Source organism: Dromiciops gliroides, chromosome 4, assembly GCF_019393635.1.
Source record: "Dromiciops gliroides isolate mDroGli1 chromosome 4, mDroGli1.pri, whole genome shotgun sequence".
NCBI lineage: Eukaryota > Metazoa > Chordata > Mammalia > Microbiotheria > Microbiotheriidae > Dromiciops > Dromiciops gliroides.
The window spans coordinates 163,452,869-163,480,444 of NC_057864.1; the positions used below are offsets into that span (position 1 = coordinate 163,452,869).

Sequence of the window (27,576 nt, forward strand, 5' to 3'; positions counted from 1 at the left end):
TTTTAGCAAGAAAAGAATATAGTAAGACACTGCTATATATGTCTTATGAAAACTGAGCAGAATTAGAAGTCTGGAAATCTGAGTTTTATCCCTAGTCTGGTGACCTTGAACAAGAGCTTTACCAATTCATGTGCCTCAATTTCACTATAAAAAAGATTCAACTACCACAAAAAAAACCAAACCCAGGGTACTCTAGGAACAGAGTGATGTGAACTTTACTCAACCACTAAGAAGAAAATGAAAATGAAGGGAAGACAAAGGACTAGAGAACAAATACAGAGCATTGTGAAATAGCGACTTCAAAGACAGCAAAATCATGTCAAGACAAAGGCAAATTAGACCCCAGAGTGGTTCATAAGCTCAGCTGCTGCAGGGATTGGCCTAAGTCAGAGTCTTAAGACTTACCTAAGGAGAGTGTCCGCCACCCAGGATCCTCAACCAAGCTGTAAAGTAGCAGAGATTTGTTTGGGACTCTGGCTACTTCCTCTTCACTCATCTCCAGGGATCCATTACTTCTGATTTTCCCTGGGATGCCTAGTATTTTCATATTTACTCTCATATTCTCTTCCATCCTCAACTACTGGGCCATCTTTTTTTGCCATTCCCCAAAGTGCCTCAAATTACTCCTTCCTTTTCCAATCCAAATTCCATATGCATCAGTACTCTACCTCCTAAATGGTTTCCAGTTAGATGGGGTCAGGGCTACGAGGCCTCCTGCTACAAATGATTTAGCATAGGCATATTTTTGTTATATGAGTACCATGCTTTCTAAATTTACAAGTTTAATGAAGTCCATTTTTATTTAGAAAAATCCAACCTGCTTCAGTCCTCTAATAGGACCAAAAAAGAGCTCTAACTGGTGACTCTTCTAAAAAGATGGAGGGGCTATCACTCCAGAAACACAGGGATGAAAACCAAATAGAGATGTTATAGTAGAGACAGGGCCCTGGATCTGGGCTCAAATCCCACTTCAGACACTTACTAGCTATGTCATCCTAGGCAAGACGTTTAACTTCTTTTTGTTGCAGTTTTCTCATCTGTAAAAAGACGGGGTTGGACTCAATACCCTCTAAAGTCTCTTTCAGCTCTAAATCTCAAAAAAGAAAAGAAAAATCCAGGTAAAGCCAAGACTAGGACAAAGAAGACTGTCCCCATGCTGCCTATCACTTCTTTACTGACAGTATCAATCTAGCAGTCTGGGGAAAACCTAACTGTAGCTGATTAAAGCAATATTCATTAAGAAATGAATGCCTGACAGGCTTCTGATGACAATGATAATTGTGTTGTTGGCATATCTGACTCTGTGACCCCATTTGGGGTTTTCTTGGCAAAAATACTGGAGCAGGGGCGGCTAGGTGGCGCAGTGGATAAAGCACTGGCCCTGGATTCAGGAGGTCCTGAGTTCAAATCTGGACTCAGACACTTGACACATACTAGCTGTGTAACCTTGGGCAAGTCACTTAACCCTCATTGCCCTGCAAAAACAAAACAACACAACACAACAACAACAACAACAAAAAGAAACAAACAAAAAAAACTGTAGTGGTTTGCCATTTCCTTCTCCAAATCATTTGACAGATGAAGAAGTGAGGCCAACAGATGAGAACAGCTAACATTTATAATAATAGTAATAGCTAACATTCATGCAGTACTTCTTATATAACAAGTACTGTGCTACTCTCTTTACAAATAGGATCTCATTTGATCATCCCAACAACCTGAGGAGGTAGGTGCTACGATTACCCATTTTACAGATGACAAACCTGAAGCAGAGGTTAAGTGCCTTGCCCAGGGTCACACAGCTAGTCTCTGAGGCTGGATTTGAACCCAGGTCTTCCTGACTCCAGATATGGCTCTCTAGCCACTGTTCCACTTCACTGCCCCTAATCATGTGGGCTACTTCCGCTTTTTTCCTACAGAAACTTTTTACCATAAATGAATCTCTAAGTGCTGAAATGTCTGAGGGATATACTTTTGAATGGGGAGGGGAGCATCTTCTCTGTGATACTTTGTCCTAGCCAATCCCTCCAACTTAGAAAAGTTTGGTTACAGGTGTGTAACTGTAAAACTAAATGCTTTCAGGATTAAATAATATTTGTAAGGCACTTGGCACAGTGCCTGACACACAGTAGGTGCTTAATAAAGATCTAGTTATTTAGGTTCATGACTTCTACTCTATATTAAGGACAAACCCCAGTAGTCTTCTCCCTCCCTGCAAATGAAAGAATTAGGGTTAATAAGGTGTCTGGGCTTTCAAAGAAGAAGATGGAGGCATGGAAAGAATAGTCTAAATGTGGTAGATGGCTTGAACAAAGAAAAAAATTCAAAGTACTCTGAGGAAGAGCTGAGACTATGCCCGAAGAAACAAAGGTTTTGCTCTATTATTAGAAGCACTATTTTGAAAAAGAACTTCTTTCAGTTCTAGATGCAGTGTTCATAGAAAACATCATCTTCACTTCCTGGTTGTACATGCAATTTCTTTGGGATTGTACAGTGACCAATCATGTAGGGAGCAAAAATAAAAAGAAACAATAGGAATACTCTTTTCAACATCACTTTAAAAAAACCTGCCCCAAGTTTCAGTTTGCACTTGATAATGTCTCCTTTGTCCTTGTCGACATTACTAGTGAACAGGCCCCTGTGCCTCCCATTTCTGTGCTGGATGCCATCTTTAATGATGATGTATAGGGGTCCTTTCCCACAGAACTGCTGGGGGGTCAAACATGTGACACCGTCAGCCCGTGTATCAACAAGCGAATTATAAACTGTGTCAATCCGAGTTAATGCAAAGCTGTAATCCTCTTTAACAAGAGATCAAATCAGTGCCATGAGTTATGTTCATTCCGTAATCTGATAAGAAAGAGAGGGAACCTCTAATAAAAGAGTAATGAGAGCTCTTAATGATGCTGTTAAAAGGTAGCACCAGTTAAAATATTGCTCTTGTTCCCTGCTGATTAGATCAATGTTGCATATTTGCCCAGACTTGTTTCACCTGTCAGAATAACCTGTGTCTTCTTGGGAGATAAGAAGCCTCAGAGAAAACATCTGTATCTTTAAAGGCCCCCTGCTTAGAAGTTTTACACCAGCCAGTGGTGATAGAGGATGTGCCACCCAGTACATCTTGGGTTATTAGATGATGAACTCCTTACTTTCACTAACTATATCAAGACATCATTTCACCACTAGCTAGTGCCAATTTGTATGAAATAACAAAGGAGATGGAGGTGTAAAACTACTTACAGGACTCCCTCATCTAGTGTGGGGCAACTATCTGCAACAAAGCGGTGGTAGATACCAAGGTTTAGGGTGCACAACCACACATAAAATGGTAAGCCGAAGATAAATTGCCTGCAAAAAATTCTATTATTCCAAGGCACAACAAGAACAACGTGGCAGTGATGTTGACAAAGCACTTTACAAGGCTGGATTATATGTGTACATTTCTTTCTTAAAACTCAAGATGTAAAACAACAATACATTTGGTGCTGGTGCTTAACATTAAAGAATCCCTTCCTGGGTCCCCCGTAACCTCATGCTTTGGGGGAGGAGTGCCAGAATGTTAGTCCATTTTGCTTAAACTGAATGTTCAAATTCTTTACGGGAAGACTTTGTAAAGGTCTTGTGGCCTATTATCCACGTTATGAGAGAGAAGCAATGGCCTCAAGATGCAGAATGAGAAATGCATTTCTGGACATGACCAATGTGGAAATTTGTTTTATTCAGCTCTGCATTATTTGTTACATGGCTTTCATTTTTCTTTTTCTTTTCCTTCTCAGTGGGGACAGAGAAAAAATAAATGCTTGTGAGGGTGGAGTCAAAGTCAAATTTTTTGCCTACCCAAATGCTTCCACAGCAACCTGGAAAATGCACCAGACCAAATTCTAATCTGGAAAGCCAATAAAGTCACAGTGAGTCATTTTTTCAGCATAGGGCAGCTTAGAAAGACAAAGATGTCTGCAGACACCAGAGTAGGGACTGGCCAGAAGTGAAGCAGGGCAGCAGCAGTGACACAGGAGTAATCACTGGCACAGAAAGAGATCGTAGGAGACCCCCAAACTAGGATTAGAAGGAGAAAGGAGTGTTGTTTGGCAGATCTGATACCCATTACTCAGTTCCAAGTCAGATACGGAGTAGAGAGGGCCACAATGGAGTACAATACAAGGCTCTAGCTGAGTACTGAGTACAAAACAAATTCCAGAAACTCAGCTGTGTGACTTTGAGCCCAGAAGCAGAGAGGTGACTCGGTTCACAACTAGTCCACAAAATTCCTGTGGTGACAGGTAAGTTCAAGATTCAAACACAAAAGAGTGAAATGACTTACAAACATCTAATAAACAAAGCCTCAAAGAAAAATGCAGACTGCATAGAATCCCAAAAAGAATTCTTAGAAGAATTTAAGGAAGAGATTAAAAAAAGAACAAAAAAATCATTTTTAAAAAGCATTTAGAATCTTAAATTACACAGAGGAAAAAAATAGGAACACGAGAGCTAATAAAGTTATAGAAAGATAATTAACATATTAGTAAAAGAGGTACAAAATCTTACTAAGGAAAATAACTACTTAAAAATTAGAACTGGCCAAATGGAAGCTAATGACTCCAATAGCAAAAGACTGAAAAATTGGAAAAAAAAAATCTGACAGAAAAAACAAATTACTTGGAAAATAAATTGAGGAGAGATGACTTAGGAATCATTGGTCTACCTGAAAGCCCTAACTAAAAAAGAGCCTAGACATCATATTTCAAGAAATTATGAAGGAAAACTGCCTAGATACCTTAGAATCAAAGGGCAACTGAAAGAACCCACTTGTCACCTCCCGAAAGAAACCCCAAAATGAAAACTCTCATGAATGCTGTAGACAAAATCCACAACTTTCCAGGTTAAGGAGGAAATGCTGGCAAGCAACTGGGGAAAAAAAAAAAAAAAGAATTCAAGTATCCAAATCTAAAGTCAGGATCACAGAAGATTTATCAACTACCAATATAAAGAGACAGAGGGCTTGGAAAGGTATTCCAGAAGGCAAAGGAGCTAGGATTACAACCAAGAATAATTTACCCAGCAAAGCTGAGTATAATCCCACAAGGGGAAAAATGGACATTTAAGGAAACTGGGAACTTTCAAGCATTCTTGATGAAAAGACAAAAGCTGAAGAGAAAATCTGACATTCAAACACAGAACTCAAAAGTAGCATAAAAAGGTAAATATATGTATATATTACATATATATATATACACACATTCATATATGTATATGTGTATATATACACACACAGAGATATCTTTAATAAAAACTTTTCAAAATTAAAAAAAGGTAAATAACAAGTGAGAAATCCTAAGGTACTAAAAAAGGTTAATTCGGGGGGGGGGGGGCAATGGGGGTTAAGTGACTTGCCCAGGGTCACATAGCTAGTAAGTGTCAAGTGTCTGAGGCCAGACTGAACTCAGGTCCTCCCTGAATCCAGGGCTGGTGCTTTATCCCACTGCGCCACCTAGCTACCCCCAAAAGGTTAAATTATTTACATTTTAGATGATACATGTAATCTCTCAGAACTTTATCATCACTTGGGGTCTTAGAGGGAGTCTAATTTGAGAGACACACCAGATGTGTGATATTATTATTATTATTATTAATTTAGTGAGGCAATTGGGGTTAAGTGACTTGCCCAGGGTCACACAGCTAGTAAGTGTTAAGTGTCTGAGGCCAGATTTGAACTCAGGTACTCCTGACTCCAGGGCCAGTGCTCTATCCACTGAGCCACCTAGCTGTCCCTGATATTATTTTTCAATGATCTTAAAAGAGGACTGGAAGGGTGGGGAAGAACAATGCTTTGGGAGAAGGAAGGGAGCAGAAAAATAGGGAATATTATCTCACATAAATAAGACAAGGAAGAAAATACACAATGGAGAGAGATCAATCTGAAGCTGGGGGTGAGCCAGTGGGCAACATTTGAACGCCACTCTCATCTCAACTGGCTCAAGGAAGGAAGAATACAGGTACACATACATACAAGTGGGTTCAGAAATTCACCTTACCCAACAGGAGAGTATAAGGGGCTTAAGAGAAGGTAGGAGGGGTGCAGATAGGTAGTGCAGTGGATAAAGCACCAGCCCTGGATTTAGGAGGACCTCAGTTCAAATATGGCCTCAGATACTTGACACTTAATAGCTATGTGACCCTGGACAAGTCACTTAATCCTCATTGCCCTGCCAAAGAGAGAGAGAGAGAGAGAGAGAGAGAGAGAGAGAGAGAGAAGGTGGTAGGGAGGAGGGGATTAGGGAATAAAAGGGAAAGTAGTAGTCGGAAGCATAACAGTCTTAAAAAGGAGAGAGAATAAAAATGACCAACCAAGATATATAAAGAGGTTTGTGGAAAGTAAAATGGATCATTTCAATTAAGTAAAATTAACAAGTTTTTGTTTTTGTTTTGTTTTTTTTTTGCACAAAACCAATGTGGCTAAAATTAGAAGAAAAGTAAGAAACTAGGGGAAAATCTTTGTATCAAGTTTCTCTGATAAAGGTCTCATTTCTAAAATATATAGAGAACTCAGTCAAATTTACAAGAATAAGAACCATTCCCCAATTAATAGTCAAAGGCAGTTTTCAGGAGAAATCAAAACTATCAATAACCATATGGAAAAATGTTCTAAATTACTAATAGCTGGGGAAATGCAAATTAAAACGACTCTGATAGGTACACTGATGCACTAATGCACATAGGTAGACCTATGAACTAGTTCAACCATTCTAGAAGTCAATTTGGAACTATGCTCGTCAAACTATTAAGCTGTACACACACTTTGATAGATCAATACCGCTACTCAGTCTATCCCACAAAAAGATCAAATTAAAGAGCCCAAATGTACAAAAATATTTATAGCAGCTCTTTTTGTGGCAGCAAAGAACTGGAAAATGAGGGAATACCCATCAATCAGAAAATGGTTGAACAAGTTATGGCATCTGAATGTAACTAAATAACAATTGTGCTGTAAGCAATGATGAATGGGACAGTTTCAGAAAAACCCAGGGAAACTTATATAAACTGATGCAAAATGAAGTAAGCAGAATCAAGAAAACAATTTATACAGTAAAAGCAATGTTGTGGAGCAGTTGGTTGGTGCAGTGGATAGAGCACCTGGCCTGGAGAGAAGACCTGAGTTCAAATCTAGTTTCAGATATTTACTAGCTATATGACCCTGGGCAAGTCACTTAACTCTGTCTCAGTTCTTCATCTATAAAATAAGTTGGAGAAGGAAATGGCAAACCACTCCAGTATCTTTGCCAAGAAAACCCTAAATGAGGTGACAGAGAGTCAGACACAACTGAAACAAGTCAACAACAAAAACAATATTATCTGGGGCAGCTAGGTGGCTTAGTAGATAAAGCACTGGCCCCGGATTCAGGAGGCCCCACCCACTTGACACTTACTAGCTGTGTGACCCTGGGCAAGTCACTTAACCTTCACTGCCCTGGAAAAAGGGGGGGGGGGGAGACCCACAACAATATTTGCCTGAAAGATTGAATAACTCTGATTAACAGACTCATCAACCACAAATCCAAAGGACTCATGATGATGTTATCTACTTCCAGATAGAGAACTGATAGACTCAGAACAGAGACTCAAGCTTTTTTTCTTCCTTTTTTTTGGGGAGGGGAGGGAGGAAACACAAGACTAATGTGGAAATTTGCTTTGGAATAACTACATATTTTTAATGGGTTTCATTTTTCTTGTCTTCTCAATGGGTGGAGAAGAAAAGAGGAAGGAGAGAATTTATAACTGAAAATAAAACAAATTTTAAATGAATTAAAATAAATGAGATATTAAAAGGGTAATGGGAGGAAAAAGAAATACTCGTTAAATGAAGAAAAATTTTTTTAAGCTCCAAAGGATGACATGTTCACAAATGACTAATATTACCATAATCTAAATTTCAGAAGAATAGGATAATAGAAGAGTACATAGGATTATTATAATCTTACTTTCAATCCTTAAACCATGACTCGGTAACTTCTAGCATGGAAGACAATTTTCCTTGGCACATAAGCAAACTTTCCCTAACTAGCCCTCCCTCCCTTCCTCTCACTGCTGCCAGTCTTGTATAAGAGGCAGCAAACAGAGAATGTTGCCCTTCTGCTTGATGACTGAGGTCAGGAAGCAGGTACTCAGACTCTCCTGCTTCTGAAATGGATACCACTAGATCCTCCAACCCCTTCCACCCTGTAACCAACACGTTCTCACTTCTTCTCCCTGCCTCCTGACTCCCGGCAGGTTAAATAGAGAGGGACTGGCACTTCAGTATACTTCTAAAAGGTGCCCCCTTTTAGAAGATATGTCAAAGAATATGTGGGAAAATTATCCTGGCCACAAAGTTTATCCTATTAATAACAACTACTACAACAAAAATAGCAGTAGCAGCTACTGCTCACATTTATGTTGTGTGCTGGGGTCTGTGGAAGCTTTTGCTTATCCCCGTTAATTTAGATGTGGAAAATGAGACTTAGAAAATTTAAATCACTTTCCCAGTCATAGATTAAGCATCAGAGCAAGGTCTTCTGACTAGTGATCTTCCTACTACCCCACATAGCCTCCTTAATCATATAGTTACAGAAGAAAAAGATAGCTTTTTGACTTTTACTTTATACTCTCACTGGTCTGACAGACATCCTTCTTTTCCCTTCTTCTCCTGGTTTTTAGCATTTGGACAGTCTATTCTTTCCTCCAATATGTCTTCGATAAATTTATAAATAACTCCAATACTTAGAAAAATGATCTAAGAACAGCCCCAATCCCGAGTTCCTTCCAAGAAACTCTGTAAAGCATTCAAGAAATGTAATAACCAAGAGAGTGGCAGAAAGTCCCTAGAGGGAGTCTCTGTAAGTGGAATGTCAAACAGACTCTCCTCCTTAGTCTACTGATAACTCCGTGTCTCTGTGGGCTCGTGTGATGAAGTTTCTGTTGGTGAAGAAGATTCTGAAAGACAAATAAAGGCTCCTTTTGGAATCAGTCTGTCCCATGCCAAGAAGGAAGATCATATGGAAAGTCAAGTCAAGACTCTGAGCATCTAGGATGACAGCAGCAGCTACTGTTGCTGTCAGGGAGTTGCAATCTTCTTTTGGGTTCCTTGACAAAAGACGAGCAAGCACCGGGGCACAATCCAACCACTTGCCGTGCTCTGACAGGGCCACTGAATGAATGGCTTTTATAATTGAGAAGCATGGCAAAATCTGTATGATAATCATATATAGATAACCCATATCAGATTGCTTGCCACCTCAGGCAGTGGATAGGGGAGGGTGGGAAGGAAGGATAAAGAAAGGAACCCAAAACTATAAATTAAAATGTTGATCACATTTAAAAAATAATAAAATAAAATGAGGATCTTGGAAGAATTAAAAAAAGAAAAATATCTTTACATGTAATGGGAAAAATAAAATACTATTAAAATTAAAATAATAAATAAGTAAATTATTTTGAGTCACACATATCCTTTATTAAAAAATTAAAAAAAAATACCTCCAGGACATAAAGGTAACAAAGATGAACAACCAGGATACACCCAGGAAAACAAGCTTTAGTTAGGAATTGAGCTGGGCCGCTGTGCACAAGGCAAGAGAAGGGGTAAAGTTTTAATACAAGAGTTGAAGAGAAAAATTCCCATTGTGAAAACAGAGGGCCAAATGGATTACTCGTAAAAATAAATCATATTAAACTACCCACACATACTCAGACATGGTTATTCACAACAGAAATCCTCAGCGTTTAAGACAAGCCTAGTATGACAACTTGTACATAGTGTAACTCAATTATGTAGTTGTTGAATGAATGATACAATTAAAATTCTTAGTTTAACTACTTGAAAGACACCGAGTACTTTGCAAAGTCCATTGGGTATGAATGAGGCCAATTCAAAGGAGCTTAAAGTCCCAGGTGAGGCCCTAAGAGAAGGCAGAAGCCCTCAAGGTTGGCTGAGAAGAAAATGCCACCAGGGGACATGACCAGGAGGACTCTTTCACCACATGCCCAGTTGAAGAAATATCAAGACTTAGCTTACTATCATGCATATACTAAGCTTTCCCTAAGTTTCCTCTTTCTTACTGGACTACTCAACAAGAACGACATGTTTCAGCAGCACTTTAAAGTTTGCAAAACCCCCTCAGAGTCACCTTGTGCTGTAGCTAGTGCAAGCTTCCTTATTCCCCTTTGATAGCTGTGACTAATGACTTGCCTATCTGTGAGCACCAAGCTAGTAAGTGTCTGAAAAATGCTTCAAAGCCAGGGTGGCCTTTCTGACTCTTCTCTCCCCTGAAGTTGAATGCAAGGTTTTCACTTTCTACCTCATCCTGCTCCCTTCCATGGCACTGACATTTCAACCTACATTGGATGTGGGGTGGGGCATTCCAATGGAAGAAGCTCCCCATCTTTCAGTAGATGACATCACAAACAATTCCTCCTCAATAGCGCACAGGATGGAATAGGGGAGAAGCAGCATAGTACAATGGAAAGAGTGCTGACATGGGAGTCAGCGGATCAAGATTCAACTCCTGGACTTTCCCCTTACTACCTCCCCTTGCTGTGTCTCTGGGCAAGAGAGTCCCTCTCTCTGTGCCTCAGTTTCCATCTGGAAAACAAAGAGGTTGGACCAGGTCATCTCTGAAATTCCCTTCCAGCTCCAAAGAAAGGCTTTGACCAACTAATCTTCTCTGGAGCTAAATCCATAAGTCATTGAGACTTGGGGAGTTAGGGCACTGGTCTCCCGAAAGGCCAAGGTGCTCTCCAGCTCTTCTTCAGACAACCTGGCTGCCCTCCGGCAGGCCACACAGCACAGACACAATCAGGTCTTTGCCAGTTTGGCTGAGCTGTGATGTGGTCGTGGACACATGCCATTGCATTCTTCAGAGACATGATGGAAATGAGGTGTAGTTTGGTGGAACTCCATGCACAGAAGTTCCCCAGCTATAATTAATCATCATAAAACAAGGCTTTTACAAAATCTCTTAATTGTGACTGGATAAATCAGTCGCGCGAAAAAGATGTGGCTAACTAGCAATTAGTCCCCATTCAAGGGCCATAACCTTGTTTCCATAAAGACTGTACATCAGGGAATTGTTTCTAAATCTCATTGCCAAATACTGGGAAGCTTATTTCCACGGTAAAGTTATGCCCAAGAAGACAGTAGAAATAAAACTTTAACAATACGAATATCATTGTTTAAATCTCAAAGAGTTTGGTTTTAAGTTTCAAATTATTTTGTTGCCATTCCTCATTATTATTTGGTAATTAGTGCTGACATTACTCAGAATGCCCCAATAGCAAAATAATGTCATATGAGAAAGAGGAACTGCTTTCTATCAGTGCGAATCACTAAGCTCTAAATCAGGTTAAATTAATGTTATCACGTGACGCAGTGTACTGAAGAGAAAAGGTGTAACAGTCAGAGGACCAGAACGGAAAGTTCTGCCACTTACTAGCTACAGGACTCTAGGCTGGTGATGTGAGCTCTCTGAGCATGATTTTCCTCATCTGTAAAACAGAGATGTTGCTAGCGGCATGACTTAAAATCAGAGTACTGTTGTGAAGCAAGGACTCCATAAACCATAAATGGAAAGTTATTATGACTACATCATTCTCTAACACCTTCACAGACAGACTGACATGTCTGTGCTGCTCTTCAGTCTCGATAGCATGAGAAGATGAGCAATGACTAAAGGCCAATCATACAGCTGCTATTTTGCAGTTTATATGAAGTCATCATGAGGTCAGAGGGAGGGAAGATCCACTCAAAACCGTCCCTAAAGTAATCCTGAATCTGAACCTAAGACGCTAGAGAAAGCCAAATGCTTATTCTCTCCAAACAGCTAATAAACATACAGAACTGCCCTTTTCGGGATGTAGTAGAAGGAGAGACATCCGAATCTACAGGAGCAGAGGCAACAGCATGCCATGTACACATACACCTCAATGTAAAAAGTACAAGCCAAATCTGGAGAAAAACTTGGCCAAACTATCTCCATGTTTTATCCATCACCTCCCAAAGGGGTGGGAAGTACTTTCCAAAATAAGAAATGATGATGACAATCTCTTTCTAGCTCAGTGACCTCTTCTGAAATGGCACAGCCTGAAGCCAATCCCTAGGATTCCCCAACCTTTTTCTTTGTCTTCGTGAAGAGTTCTATTGTTCTGGGACACGTATGAACCCCCCAGTGGCAGCCCAGGCTTATGGAAATGCCCAAGTTAGTTTTACAGGAATTACAGAAACAGAATTCAGCTTGATTGCATAAAGAGATGTGACGCAAGGACCCTTGCTATGATGCCAATGACAAATGGTTAACTGATAAGAAGAAATGGAAGGGGGCGACAGGCTGTAGAACAGGTCAATAATAGGCTGTCATGAAGCTATTTGAGACACATAATTAATCTATTACTCACCTGGCATCATCATTCATTGTAGTGTGGTCAATAGGTGCCATGAAACTCAGTAGCTTGCTAAGGACATGATACCTAAATAAAACAGGAAACAAACAGGCAGCACATTAGTAACTATTAACATAGAAAAGGAAACACATTACATGAGCTAAGAGACTGCAGTGCTGATCATGGGACCATCTGGCTCAGTGGTAAAATAGGGGATAATTGACAGCCACTTATTATTCACAACTATAATTGCCCCCTTTTCCCCATCACTACAGGCAAAAAGTCAGCATGTTCTAAGTAACAGAGTTTCAACAACAAATCCATTTTTACCTCAGCCCCTCCCAAACGCAGCTCCATTTGTACCCTTGAGCAGTAGATGATATTCTTAGTTCTGGCAAAAGACAACCCAGCTTGCCCCTTTCCTTGTGTATGGATTATGCTCAGCACCAGCACCAGTAAGGGTACTTTTGAACTCAGTATATCATACCTCACCAGCGTTGCTGGCTGGCCTAACAAAGGCATTCAAGAAACCTGAAGTACCACCTGGTTTCTAGCTCAATAGTCCCACTGGGGTCAATATCATGAAGAAATAATCTCACAAAGAACAAGACATAAATTCTTTACAGCTATCATCCCTTCATTTTCAGTTCAGACCTGTGTCTTCTGTGAATTCCTTACTGAGATAGTTCTTATGAGTGTGAAATATTATCTTCCCATGTAAACAGTTTGATCTTTTAATATCCCTCATGAAGTCTTTTTCCTGTTTACCTTTTTATATATAAGAGTAAATAGGATGGAGGGAAATAGTGATGATGACTGATTATAATGGCAAAACGTATGGTACCTACTTTGTTGGGCTATTATGAAGAAAATCCTTTGTCAAGTTTAAGGTACTATCAGAAAAACCTGGAAAGACCTACATGAACTGAAGCAGAGTGAAATGTACTGTATGCAAAATAACAGCAACAGAGTAAGATGATCTGCTGGGAAGCATGTGGTTATTTTCAGCAAGGCAATGATCCAATATAACCCTGAAGGACTTATGAAAATTGCAATCCATCTACAGAGAAAGAATTGATGGTATCTGAAAACAGATGGAAACACATTTTTGAAAAAAAATTTTTTTGGACAATTCCTTAATCTGAAGTTTGTTTTTTTAAAAAAAACTTTTCTCTCACAACCTAGCTAATATGGGATTGTTTTCCATGACTACTCATGTATAATTTATTTTGAATTGCTTTAGTTCTTGTGGGTGGGGGGTGGGCAGGGAAGGAGGAAGAGAAGTTGGAACACAAAATTTTAAAAAATTTAAATTAAAAAAAAATTGATGTCAAAATTTGTTTTTACATATATTTTGGAAAATAAAATTCTATTCAACTAGAAAAAAAAATAATCTGTCATTACTTCTACCCTTTAAAAACTTGGGGACAGTATTTTCACCTTCTTTGTTGTTGTTATTTTTTCTTTCTTTTGGTTTTTCCCTTTTGTTCTGCTTCTCTCATAAGATGACTAATATGGGGGAGGCGGAGCCAAGATGGCAGAGAGGAAACAGCAAACTGCCTGAGCTCTCCTTCTGTTCCCTCAAAAAGAACATTCTTAAATCAAGCCTCTGGACAGATTCTGAAACTAAAGAAACTGCAAAGAGACAGAGAGACACAGCCTTCCAACCAGAGATAATTTAGAAGACTTCAGGAAAAGGTCGGTCTGACTTGGGCAAAAGGGAGGCCCAGCGCAGGGCAGCAGCCCAGCGCCAAGGGGGTCAGGGTAAGTCAGCAGGAGCTGCGGGCCACAGCTGAACAACTGAGGCACCTTGAACCTGGCTCAAAAAATCTGGGGGCCAAGAAGGACAGTGGAAAAACCTACCTGCACCAGCCGAGAGGGCAAGTCGCCATCGGTAGGGCCACGAACAGGAAAGGCGCGACCAGGCACACAGATGCAACGCGCTTAAACAGGAAGTGCAGGGGGGTGAACTGCACACACTATAAAGGCCTCAGAGTAAAAAGCTGGTCACACAGCACCTATACCCCTGCACAAGAAGCCCAAAACAGGGACCCTGGTGCCCCCAGAGCAGACCTCAACTTAAAAAATAAATAAATAAGCTGCAATAATGAGTAAGAAGCAAAAAAGAGCCCTCTCCATTGAGAGCTTCTGTATCAATGGGGAAGAAGCCAACGCAAACTCAGATGAGGACAATACCCTCAAATTGCCTACATGTGAAGCCTCCCCAGGGAAGGTGAATTGGTCTCAAGAACAAAAAGCCTTCCTGGAAGAGCTCAAAAAGGATTTCAAAAATCAACTGAGAGAGGTAGAAGAAAAAATGGGGAGAGAAATCAAAGCAAAACAAGAAAACTATGAAAAAAGAATCAGCAGCTTGGAAAAGGAAGCACAAAGATTGACTGCAGAAAACAATTCCTTAAAAAATTCATCTGGCCAAATGGGAAAAAAAGTGCATAATTTCACTGAAGAAAACAACGGGGCAGCTAGGTGGCGCAGTGGATAGAGCACTGGCCCTAGAGTCAGGTAGACCTGAGTTCAAATCCAGCCTCAGATACTTGACACTTACTAGCTGTGTAACCCTGGGCAAGTCACTTAACCTCCATTGCCCTGCAAAAAAAAAAAAAAAGAAAAGAAAAAGAAAAAAGAAAACAATGCCTTAAAAATTAAAATTGGACAGTTGGAAGATAAGGAATCCATGAGACACCGGGAATCAGTCAAGCAGAATCAAAAGAATGAAAAAATAGAAGAATATGTGAAATACCTCATTGAAAGACAACTGATCTGGAAAACAGATCCAGGAGAAACAATTTGAGAATCACTGGACTGCCTGAAAGCCATGACCAGAAAAAGAATCTAGACACCATATTCCGGGAAATTATTAAGGAGAACTGCCTTGATATCATAGAATCAGAGGATAAAATCATCATTGAAAGAATCCACCGATCACCTCCTGAAAGAGACCCCAAAAGGAAAACTCCAAGGAATATTGTAGCCAAATTCCAGAATTATCAGGTGAAGGAGAAAATACTCCCAAGCAGCCAGAAAGAAGCAATTTAAATATCATGGAGCCACAGTCAGGATTGCTCAGGACCTGGCAGCTTCAACATTAAAGGACTGCAAGGCTTGGAATATGATATCCTGGGAGGCAAAGGAGCTTGGATTGCAGCCAAGAATATATTACCCAGCAAAAATGTGCATTTTCTTTCAGGGGAAAAGATGTACATTTGATGACATTGGGGACTTTCAATCTTTCCTGATGAAAAGACCAGAACTGAATAGAAAATTCGATCTTAACATATAAGACTCAAGAAAAGTTTAAAAAGGTAAACAGAGGGGGGGAAAAAAAGGTTACTCAATTAGGTTAAACTGTTTATATCCCTACACAGGAAGATAATACTCATAACTCTTAAGAACTGTAAATGTATTTGGGCAGAGAGAAGGACTTTACACAGAGGGTATAAATATAAATTGTCTTTGATGTGATGATACAAAGAAAACTAAGGGGTTAAAAAGGGAGTCTATGGGGAGGAGAGGAAAGGGGAGGTGGAATGCGGTGAATTGTATCATATGAAGAGGTGAAAAAAAAAAAACCCTATTACAATAGAGGGAAAGAAAGGAGGGGTGAACATTGTTTCAACCCTACTCTCATTAGATTTGATTGAAAGAGAGAATAACGTATACTTTCATTGGGATAAAGAAACTTAGCTCATTCTTTAGGGAAGCAAAAGGGAAAGGGAAAGGGGGGGACTGATAGAAGGGAGGACAAAAACAAGGGAGAAAAGGGTAAAGAAAAGATAGGGGGGTGATAAAAAGGGAGGGCAGATTGGGGGAGGCAGGGGTAAGAAGGAAAACATCGGTGAGGAGGAATAGGGTGAAAGAAGGGGGGAAAAGTACAAAGGGGTAAATAGAATGGAGGGGAATAGACAGTCAGTAATAATAACTGTGAATGTGAATGGGATGAACTCTGCTATAAAATGGAAGCGAATTGCAGAGTGGATTAAAAAACAAAATCCTACAATATGCTGTTTACAAGAAACACATTTGAAGCAGAGAGATACACACAGAGTTAAAGGTAAAAGGCTGGAGCAGAATATATTATGCTTCAGTTAAAGTAAAAAAAGCAGGGGTAGCATTCCTTATCTCAGACAAAGCGCAGGCAAAAATAGATCTCATTAAAAGAGATAAGGAAGGAAATTACATCTTGCTAAAAGGTACTATAGATAATGAAGTAATATCAATATTAAATATGTATGCGCCAAGTGGTATAGCATCCAAATTCTTAGAGGAGAAGTTAAATGAGTTACAAGAGGAATTAGACAGTAATACTATACTAGTGGGGGGATCTGAATCTCCCCTCTCAGAATTAGATAAATTTAGCCAAAAAAAATTAATAAGAAAGAAGTGAAAGAGGTGAATAGATTACTAGAAAAGTTAGACATGATAGATGTCTGGAGAAAACTGAATGGGGAAAGAAAGGAATATACCTTTTTCTCAGCAGTACATGGCACATTTTCAAAAACTGACCATGTATTAGGGCACAAAAACATCATAGTCAAATGTAGAAAGGCAGAAATAGTAAATGCATCCTTCTCAGATTATGATGCAATAAAAATTACATGTAAGAAAGAGCCAGGGAAAAGTAGAATGAAAATCAATTGGAAACTAAAAAAGAGAAAGAGGAGATTAATGAATTGGGCATGCAACTTAAAAAGCTAGAAAAAGAACAAATTAGAAATCCCCAATTAGATACTAAACTAGAGATCCTGAAAATTAAAGGAGAAATTAATAAGATTGAAAGCAAAAAAACCATAGAATTAATCAATAAAACTAAGAGGTGGTTTTATGAAAAAACCAATAAAATAGATAAAATATTGGTTACTTTGATTAAAAAAAAGAAAGAAAACCAAATTACCAGTATCAAAAATGAAAAGGGTGACGTTACCACCAATGAAGTAGAAATTAAATCAATAATTAGGAATTATTTTGCCCAACTGTATGCCAATAAATTTGACAATCTAAATGAAATGGATGAATATTTACAAAAATACAAACTGCCCAGGTTAACTGAAAAGGAAATAAAATCCTTAAATAAACCCATATTAGAAAAAGAAATTGAACAAGCCATTAATGAACTCCCTAAGAAAAATTCCCCAGGGCCAGATGGGTTTACGGGTGAATTTTACCAAACATTTAAAGAACAATTAATTCCAATATTATACAAATTATTTGGGAAAATAGGTGAAGAAGGAGTTCTACCAAATTCATTTTATGACACAAATATGGGGGTGATACCAAAGCCAGGCAAAGCAAAAACAGAGAAAGAAAATTATAGACCAATCTCCCTAATGAATATTGATGCTAAAATCTTAAATAAGATATTAGCAAGGAGATTACAGCAAGCGATCACCTGGAGAATACACTATGACAAGGTGGGATTTGTACCAGGAATGCAGGGCTGGTTCAACATTAGGAAAACTATTAACATAATTAACCACATCAATAAGAAAACCAACCAAAATCATATGATTATCTCAATAGACGCAAAGAAAGCATTTGACAAAATACAGCACCCATTCCTAATAAAAACACTAGAGAGTTTAGGAATAGGTGGAGCTTTCCTTAAAATAATAAACAGTATCTACCTAAAACCATCAGCAAGTATTATATGCAATGGAGATAAATTAGAGGCCTTCCCAATAAGATCAGGGTGAAACAGGGATGTCCATTATCCCTCCTATTATTTAATATTGTCCTAGAAATGTTAGCTTAGCAATCAGAGAAGAGAAAGGAATTAAAGGAATTAGAATAGGCAAGGAGGAAACAAAACTATCACTCTTTGCAGATGATATGATGGTATACTTAAAGAATCCTAGAGAATCATCTCAAAAATTACTTGAAACAATTAACAACTTTAGCAAAGTAGAAGGATATAAAATAAATCCACATAAATCATCAGCATTTCTATACATGACCAACAAAGTCCAGCAGCAAGAGATAGAAAAAGAAATTCCATTTAAAGTAACAGTAGATAATATAAAATACTCCGGAGTCTACTTGCCAAGACAAACCCAGGAACTCTATGAACACAACTACCAAACACTCTTCACACAAATCAAATCAGATCTAAATAATTGGAAAGATATCGACTACTCATGGATAGGCAGAGCTGATATAGTAAAAATGACAATACTGCCTAAATTAATTTACTTATTCAGTGCCATACCAAGCAGACTACCTAAAAATTATTTTATAGAGCTAGAAAAAATAATAACAAAATTCATCTGGAAAAACAAAAAATCAAGACTATCCAGGGAAATAATGAAAAAAAATTCACAGGAAGGTGGGTTAGCGGTACCAAACCTGGAGCTCTACTATAAAGCGGCAGTCATCTGGTACTGGCTAAAAAATAGAGTGGTAGATCAATGGAATAGGCTAGGCTCAGGAAATGCAGTAGTAAATGACACTGGTAATGTAGTGTTTGATAAACCCAAAGGCTCCAGCTTCTGGGATAGGAACTCAATATTTGACAAAAACTGCTGGGAAAACTGGAAGATAGTATGGCAGAAATTAGGCATAGACCAATATCTTACACCTTATACTAAAATAAGGTCAAAATGGATACATGATTTAGACATAAGAGGTGATACCATAGGTAAATTAGGAGAGAAAGGAATAGTCTACCTATCAGATCTTTGGAAAGGAAAACAGTTTATGACCAAACAAGAGATAGAGTATATTATAAAATGCAAAATGGATGATTTTGATTACATTAAATTAAAAAATTTTTGTACAAACAGAAGCAATGCATCCAAAATTAGAAGGAAGAAAGCTGGGAAACAATTTTTGTGGCCAGTACTTCTGATAAAGGCCTCATCTCTAAAATATATAGGGAACTAAATCAAATTTATAAGAATCCAAGTCATTCCCTAATTGAGAAATGGTCAAACATCAGAAAACAGGCAGTTTTCTGATGAAGAAACCAAAGCTATCTATTCCTATATGAAAAAATGCTCTAAATCTCTAATGATTAGGGAGATGCAAATTAAAACAACTCTGAGGTACCACCTGACACCTATCAGATTGGCTAAAATTACAAAAAAGGAAAATAATAAATGTTGGAGCTGTGGAAAAATTGGAACACTAATGCATTGTTGGTGGAGCTGTGAACTGATCCAACCATTCTGGAGAGCAATTTGGAATTATGCCCAAAGGGCGATAAAGCTGTGCATACCCTTTGACCCAGCAATACCAATTTTGGGTCTTTTCCCCAAAGAAATCATGGAAAGGGACCCACATGTACAAAAATATTTATAAGCTGCTCTTTATGTGGGGGCAAGGAATTGGAAGTTATGGGGGTGCCCATCAATTGGGGAATGGCTGGACAAGTTGTGGTATATGAATGCAATGGAATACTATTGTGCTCTAAGAAATGATGAGCAGGAGGAGTTCAGAGAAACTTGGAGGGTCTTGTGTGTGCTGATGATGAGTGAGATGAGCAGAACCAGAAGAACATTGTACACAGAATCATCAACATTGAGTGCTGATCTACTGTGATGGACTATATTTTTCTCACCAATGCAATGGTACAGAAGAGTTCCAGGGAACTCATGATAGAAGAGGATCTCCAAATCCAAGGAAAAAAAAAAAAAAAGAACTGTGGAGTATAAATGCTGAATGAACCATACTATTTCTTTGGTTTTTGGTGCTGTTGTTTTTTCTATTTTGAGGTTTTTCATCATTGCTCTGATTTTTTTTCTTATAACATGACTAATGCAGAAATAGGATTAATGTTACTATGTGTATATATATAACACCTATATCAGATTACCTGCTATCTAGGGGAGGGGGGAGGGAGGGAGAAAAATCTGAAATTGTAAAGCTTGTATAAACAAAAGTTGAGAACTATCTTTAGATGTAACGGGGAAAAAAAACTTTATTAATTAAAAAAAAATTTTTTTAAAAGATGACTAATATGGAAATATGTATAATATGACTGTACTGTATAACCTTTATTTGATTGCATGCCATCTTGGGGAGGGGAGAAGGAAGGAAGGAAGGGTGGGAGAAAAATTCAGAACTCAAAATCTTACAAAAATGAATGTTGAAAATAATTGTAATGTAATTGTAAAATAAAATACTACTTAAAAACTCAGGAACAGAAGAAAAACTCTATGTTGAGTTTTATACTCTTGGCTCTTTGGAGGATCTTTGTGGAATATATTATTTCTCTACCAAAAGGAGAGATGGTTATTACTTCTTTTGCATGTGAAGTATTATACTAAGACCTCCAATGCAGGGACCTATACAAGTATATGATAACATATAAAAAATTCTGAATACACATGAGAGTCTAAACAACTCATGCAAGAGAAGGACAAACCCCTTCTCCACCTGCCACCAGCTCTGAACCACGTCCACCAGCCCAGCAGCCTGACCTCCTCTCTGCCAAAAGCCTGGAGTTCACTCTGAGCTTCTGCCTCACTTCCTGCTCCCCTTCCAAGCCGAGCTCCCTGGCCTCTAGCTGCCATCCCCAGCTCTTCTTCCCCAGAAACGTGGACCCTCTGTGAACACTCCTCAGCTTTAATAAACAAGCCTTTGTCTCATGGTGTTTGGAGTCAAGCCTCCATCTTGCTGCCCAGTGAGCCATCTTCTATGTGCCAACTTTGTCCTACGACTTCTAGTTCTCCTTTGAAATGTAGCCTGTCTTCTCACATTAGAATGTAAGCTCCTTGAAGACAGGAACTGTCTTGTTTTTATCCTCAGTGCCTAGAACACAGCAAGCACTTAGTATGTTATTTATCTATAGAATGAACATATGCCTGTGACTAGAGCCCTCAGTCATCCAAACTTCATGTTCCCTGAAGAGATATCCCTTTAATATCACAAAATTCCACGATGCCTTGTTTTTTCCAACTGCAGAACTGCTAAATGCTTAGAAATCTTAGGACACACATTTAAAGAAAACTGTCCAAAATAAGAGAATCTTTTATCTACTGACAGTATTTTAAATATCTTTTTACCATTTAACACATTTAATTCAAGAAGGAGATCAAAAAGTCAAAGGAAGTTATAAATGTCCACAAAATGCTACACTGTCTCCTCACCCCAATAGTTCACAAGTATTACAAACCAGTAGAGATACTAAGTAAAATACAAAAGAAGTCTAGTGAAAAGGGACAAACTTCCCCAAGAATGAAATTCTGAAAAAGAACAGGGAAATATTTCTTTCTTTCTTTTTTTTAAAGTGAGGCAACTGGGGTTAAGTGATTTGCCCAGGGTCACACAGCTAGTAAGTGTTAAGTGTCTGAAGCCGGATTTGAACTCAGGTCCTCCTGACTCCAGGGCCAGTGCTCTATCCACTGCGCCACCTAGCTGCCCCAATCTTTCTTTCTTTCTTTTTTTTGGTGAGGCAATTGGGGTTAAGTGACTTGCCCAGGGTCACACAGCTAGTAAGTGTCAAGTGTCTGAGGTTGGATTTGAACTCAGGTCCTCCTGAATCCAAGGCCTGTGCTGTATCCACTGCGCCACCTAGCTGCCCCTGCCCCAATATTTCTAAAGACATCAACATGATTACACAGAAAATATCTCAGATTTAAATAAGATGAAAATAAGGAAAGTAGATGAAGGTGCATATAAAAAATAACATTGTCTCCTCAGGATGTCAGGAAATTCAAAGCTCAGAATGAGGTACAATTTGTAATCAATGTTTAGGGTAACAAAAAGGTGTTTTGTTTTGTTTGATAAAGCAGCACTCAGGACAAGAGGAAAAACCAAGGTCTGGGATGACTGGACCAATGGTGCCCAACAGCTCAGTTCCCACTTTACTTCTATTTTCTCTACCACGGATAGAACAAAAATGGTTAACTCCAGAGAATCTGAAATTCAAGATAAGTGAGAATCCAAGAAAATGAAACAAGTCTGAGTCATGAGGCCAGCACAAACAATATGCCGGAGCATTAACGTATTTGTTCAGGTAAAATAGAAGACTAAAAGAACTTGTTGATGTGACCAATGGTCACATCTCTATTGGTGATATTTGAAAAACAGAAGAAGACCACAGCAGTGTTGCAGAATGGGAGATGAGCAAATATTCCAATTTTCCAAAAAGATGAATGTGGATTCTCCGAAATAAAGGCTGACAAGCCTGGCTTTGATTCCTGGCCAAGGAGTCAGGACTACAGAGCATATTATTAAAGATATAGTTTGGGAGTACTTAGAAAGGAAAATGGCCATCAGTACAAGTGTGAATTCACTAAAAATGAGTTATGCCAAATTAACCTCATAAGTAGGTTTGAAGAACATTATAAATATCACATATCTAGATTTCAGCAAGGTACTTGACACAAAGTCTCCTATGATATCCTTATAGCTATGATGAAGTGGTAATTTTTTCAACTTAAAATTTTTTTCCCCAATCAACAAAAATTTGCCATCACTTCTTCCCACTTCTGTACCCCACCCCCACCAAGAAAGAAAAAATAAAATCCTTGTTACAAACATGTAACGTTAAGCAAAACAACACATATTTCTGCACTGGCTATTAAAAAAAAAGTCTCAATGAGTCTTTTTTTTGGGGGGTGAGGCAATTGGGGTTAAGTGACTTGCCCAGGGTGACACAGCTAGTAAGTGTCAAATTTTTGAGGCCAGATTTGAACTCAGGTCCTCCTGAATCCAGGGCTGGTGCTCTATCCACTAGACCACCTAGCTGCCCCCTCATGTTTACCTTTTAATGTTTCTCTTGACTCCTGCGTTTGCACTTCAGTTTCTAAACAGCTTTGGTGTTTCCATCAGGAATGCTTGGAATCCTCTATTTTATTAAAGGCCTACTTCTCCCCTGCAGCATTATACTCCATTTTGCTGGATAAGTTCTTTGTTGTAAGCCTATATCCACTGTTTTCTGGAATACTGTGTTCTAAGCTGGCTGCCAGTTTTTCTTTGACCTGGAAACTCTGGATATTGGCTATAATTCAGTTCCTATAAGTTTTCATTTGGAGGTTTCTTTTAGGAGGGAACCAGTGGGTTCTTTTTTCTATTCCTATTCCCTACCCAAGCTTAGGCCATCTATGCTGGATCTAGAACCTCTTACTGCCTTCCTGCACAGCCTCTCTCTCCACTGGAATGCTCCATTTGGAACATTCCTTGTCAGACTCCATCCCCAATATGTGTAGACTGTCTATAGCCCTATACTGATCTGGGCTGGGAAAATGACTCGTGCTGATTTTTTCCCTTAGATTTTCCTAATTGAGACTCAGTCTGAGATATTTTCTTTTTCTTTCTTTCTTTTTTTTTTGGGGGGGGGGGCAGGGCAATGAGGGTTAAGTGACTTGCCTAGGGTCACACAGCTAGTAAGTGTCAAGTGTCTGAGGCTGGATTTGAACTCAGGTACTCCTGAATCCAGGGCCAGTGCTCTATCCACTGTGCCACATAGCTGCCCTGATGTATTTTCTAGATCTGGTTGTATGTGGGGTGAGGAGAGATGGGTTGGAAGAAAAGGAAGGAGCACAAAATACTTCCTGCTACTCTGCCATCAAGGCTCTGCCTGAGTTAGACAACCTTTTAGAACTGGTTTAATGACTAGACCCAAAAGAGTGATAACTAATTTCAATGTCAAATTGAAACTAGAAGATAGAGACTTCCATTATAGTCTCCCTTTGCTTTTGTCAGTAGTGGATTTGTCAGTCTCTGTAGTTAGTTTTGTTACTTACCATGGAAAATTTTATCATCTAGTGACCAAACTTCTATTGATAGTCTTATCTGAATTTAGCTAGGCTAGTCCTCAGAGGACATTATCAAGTCCATATTGGAAAACTTTTCCATTTGACAGAACTTAGCAGATTTTATGCTGTACTTGCATCATTTCTAAGAACTAAGGATAACCTCTCTGCCACAAAGGATAGCAGAAAAGGCCTTTGGTTCAGGACCTTTATTAAGAGAAACATGACACTTTATTAATGAAAATGGAGTGTCCGTAAGAAAGAAAGTGATACTCCAACCAAACTCTGCGATTGGGCAGACCATATCTTGCAAATTATAGGCATTTCAGAAGTGATACTGACATGATGAGGCATGTCCAGAACAGTTACTACGAGAGTGAGACAATAAGGAACCGTATCATAAGATGATCAGTTGAAAAAACTAAGAATATTCAGCTTGAAAAAGAAAACCTTGGTGGGAAAATAAATATATATTTTGAGACAATATGTAATATAGTCAGGGGCAGCTAGGTGGCACAGTGTTATCCACTGGCCCTGGATTCAGGAGTACCTGAGTTCAAATCCGGCCTCAGACACTTGACACTTACTAGCTGTGTAACCCTGGGCAAGTCACTTAACCCTCATTGCCCCACCAAAACAAAACAAAATATGTAATATAGTTTTTAAATATGTGAAGGGCTATCATGTGGACAAGGAGTTACTCTGGTTCTCCTAGGTTCCTGATGTAAAACTAGGATTAATGTGTGTATGTAAAGAAGGGGCATGGAGAGAAGAAGGGAAAGAAAGGGTAACAGCAGAAGAGATATAAGAAAAAATTCCCTAACAATTAGGGCTATCCAAAAACATAATGTGCTACCTCAATAAGTAGTGAATTTCATGTTCCTCAAAGTATTCAAAGGGAGGTTGGATGATATCAAGACTGTTGTAGATTCTAGCTGGAGGCTGGAAGGCGACGGGAGTTCTGCTGCATATTCTCAGCTGATTCCTGGCCGGTGGTATTTTTTCAGGTTGTATAATTTCCCTTTCCCCATTTTATTTCCTTTCCCTTGATCCTACTGATCCTGTTTGTGTTTTGTTTAAGTTCGTTCTTGTTAAAATAAATCCTGTTCTGTTTTGGGGGAAAAAAAAGACTGTTGTAGAAAGGGATGCCCACCAATTGGAGAATGGCTATACAAGCTGTGGTATATGATGGTGGTAGAATATTATTATACTACAAGAAATGACAAGCAGGATGATTTCAGAAAGGCCTGGAAAGACTTACATGAACTGATGTATAGTGAAGTGAGCAGAACTAGGAGAACACTGTGCATAGTGATGCAATATTGTTTGAGGAAGAACTGTGAATGACTTAACTATTCTCAGCAATACAATGATACAAGACAATCTCAAGGGACTAATGATGAATCATGCTATCCACCCCCAAAGAAAGAACTGATACTGATTGAACAGACTGAAGCATGCTGTATTTCACTCTCTTTCATTTTTTCTTTTATTCAAGTTTTCTTATACAAAATGACTGATGTGGTAATGTTTTACATAATTGCACTGGTATAACCTTATATCTGATTACTTCCTGCTACGGGGGCCTGGGGGTGGGGGGTAGAGAAGGAATAAAATTTGAAACTCAAAACTTTAAATAAAAATGTTTATTACTTTAAAAAAGAAAACTATACAAAATAAACCCATGTAAATGATCAGCATTTCTATATATTACCAATAAAGTCCAGCAACAGGGGCAGCTAGGTGGCACAGTGGATAAAGCACCTGCCTTGGATTCAGGAGGACCTGAGTTCAAACCTGGCTTTAGACACTTGACACTTACTAGATGTGTGACCCTGGCCAAGTCACTAAATCCTCATTGCCGCCCCCCAAAAAAGTCCAGGAATAACAGATAAAGAGAAATTCCATTTAAAATTTAAATTCCATTTAACTGTGGCCAATATAAAATACTTGGAAGTCTACCTGCCAAGACAAACACAGCAACTATAGTACCAGAACAACAAAATGCTTTTCACAGAAATAAAGTCAGATCTAAACAATTGGAAAAATATTAATTGCTCATGGGTAGGCTGAGCCAACATAAAAATGACAATCCTACCTAAGCTAATTTATTTATTTGGTGCTATGCCAATCAAACTATCCAAAAAATATTTTATAGAGTTAGAAAAAACAAAATTCATCTGGAAAAGCAAAAGTTCAAGGATATCATGGGAATCAATGAAAAAAAATACATAAGAAGGTGGTCTAGCAGTACCAGATCTTAAACTGTATTATAAAGTATTAATTATCAAAACAATCTGGTACTGGCTATGAAATGGAGAGGTAGATCTGTGAAACAGAACAAGCAGAAATTAAACTACAGTAAATGACTATAGTAATCTAGTATATGATAAACCTAAAGATCCAAGCTTTTGGAACAAAAACTCATTTGACAAAAATTGCTGGGAAAGCTGGAAAACAGTACAGCAGAAACTAGGTATAGACCAACATCTCACACCGTATACTAAAATTAAGGTCAAAATGGGTACATGATTTACACATAAAGGATGATACCATAAGCAAATCAAGAGAGCATGGAATGGTTTATCTGTCAGATTTTTGGTCAGAGGAAGAATTTAGGACCAAAGAAGATATATAGAGAAAAATAAAATGTAAAATAGATCATTTTGATCATATAAAATTAAAAAGGTTTTGCACAAACAAAACTAATATAACCAAGATTACAAGGGAAGCAGAAACTTGGAAAAGAATTTTTGAAACAAATATCTTTGATAAAGGCCTCAATTCTCAAATATATAGAGAACTGAGTCAAATTTATAAAAATATAAGTCATTCCCCAATTGAGAAATAGCCAAAGGATATGAACAGGCAGTTTTCAGACAAAGAAATCAAAGGATCAGTAGAGGAAATTAAAACAACTCTGCGGTATCACCTCATACTTAGTAGCAAATATAACAAAAAAGGAAAATATTGGATGTTGGAGGGTATGTGGGAACATGGGGATGCTAATCCACTGTTGGTGGAACTGTGAACAAATCCAACCATTCTGGAGAGGAATTTAGAACCATGCCCAATAAAACTGTGCATACTCTTTGATCCAGCAATACCACTGCTAGGTTTATATACCAAAGACATCCCCCAAAAGAGAAAAAGACCTATTTGTACAAAAGTATTTATAGCAGCCCATTTTGTAGTGGCTAAGAATTGAAAAACAAAGGAATGCTCATCAACTGGGGAATGGCTAAACAAACTGTGGTAATATGATGGTGATGGAATATTATTGTGCTATAAGAAATGACAAGCAGGATGACTTCAGAAAGGCCTGGAAAGACATGTATGTAATGATGTATGTGATGTGATGTGATAGACATGTATGAGATGATGTGAAGTGAGCAGAAGCAAGAGAACATTGTACACAGAGATAGCAATACTGTTTGATGAAAAACTGTGAATAACT

The 27,576-nt window shown here is 38.5% G+C and overlaps 1 protein-coding gene across 1 annotated transcript in view; it reads right to left on the minus strand.

The window, feature by feature from the left end:
* AATF (apoptosis antagonizing transcription factor) overlaps positions 1-27,576 on the minus strand; it is a 120,569-nt gene that overhangs the window by 17,080 nt on the left and 75,913 nt on the right. The window contains exon 11 of the mRNA XM_044002797.1: positions 12,424-12,495. Coding sequence (XP_043858732.1) covers positions 12,424-12,495 — 72 coding nt within the window. The remainder of the gene's footprint in view (positions 1-12,423; positions 12,496-27,576) is intronic.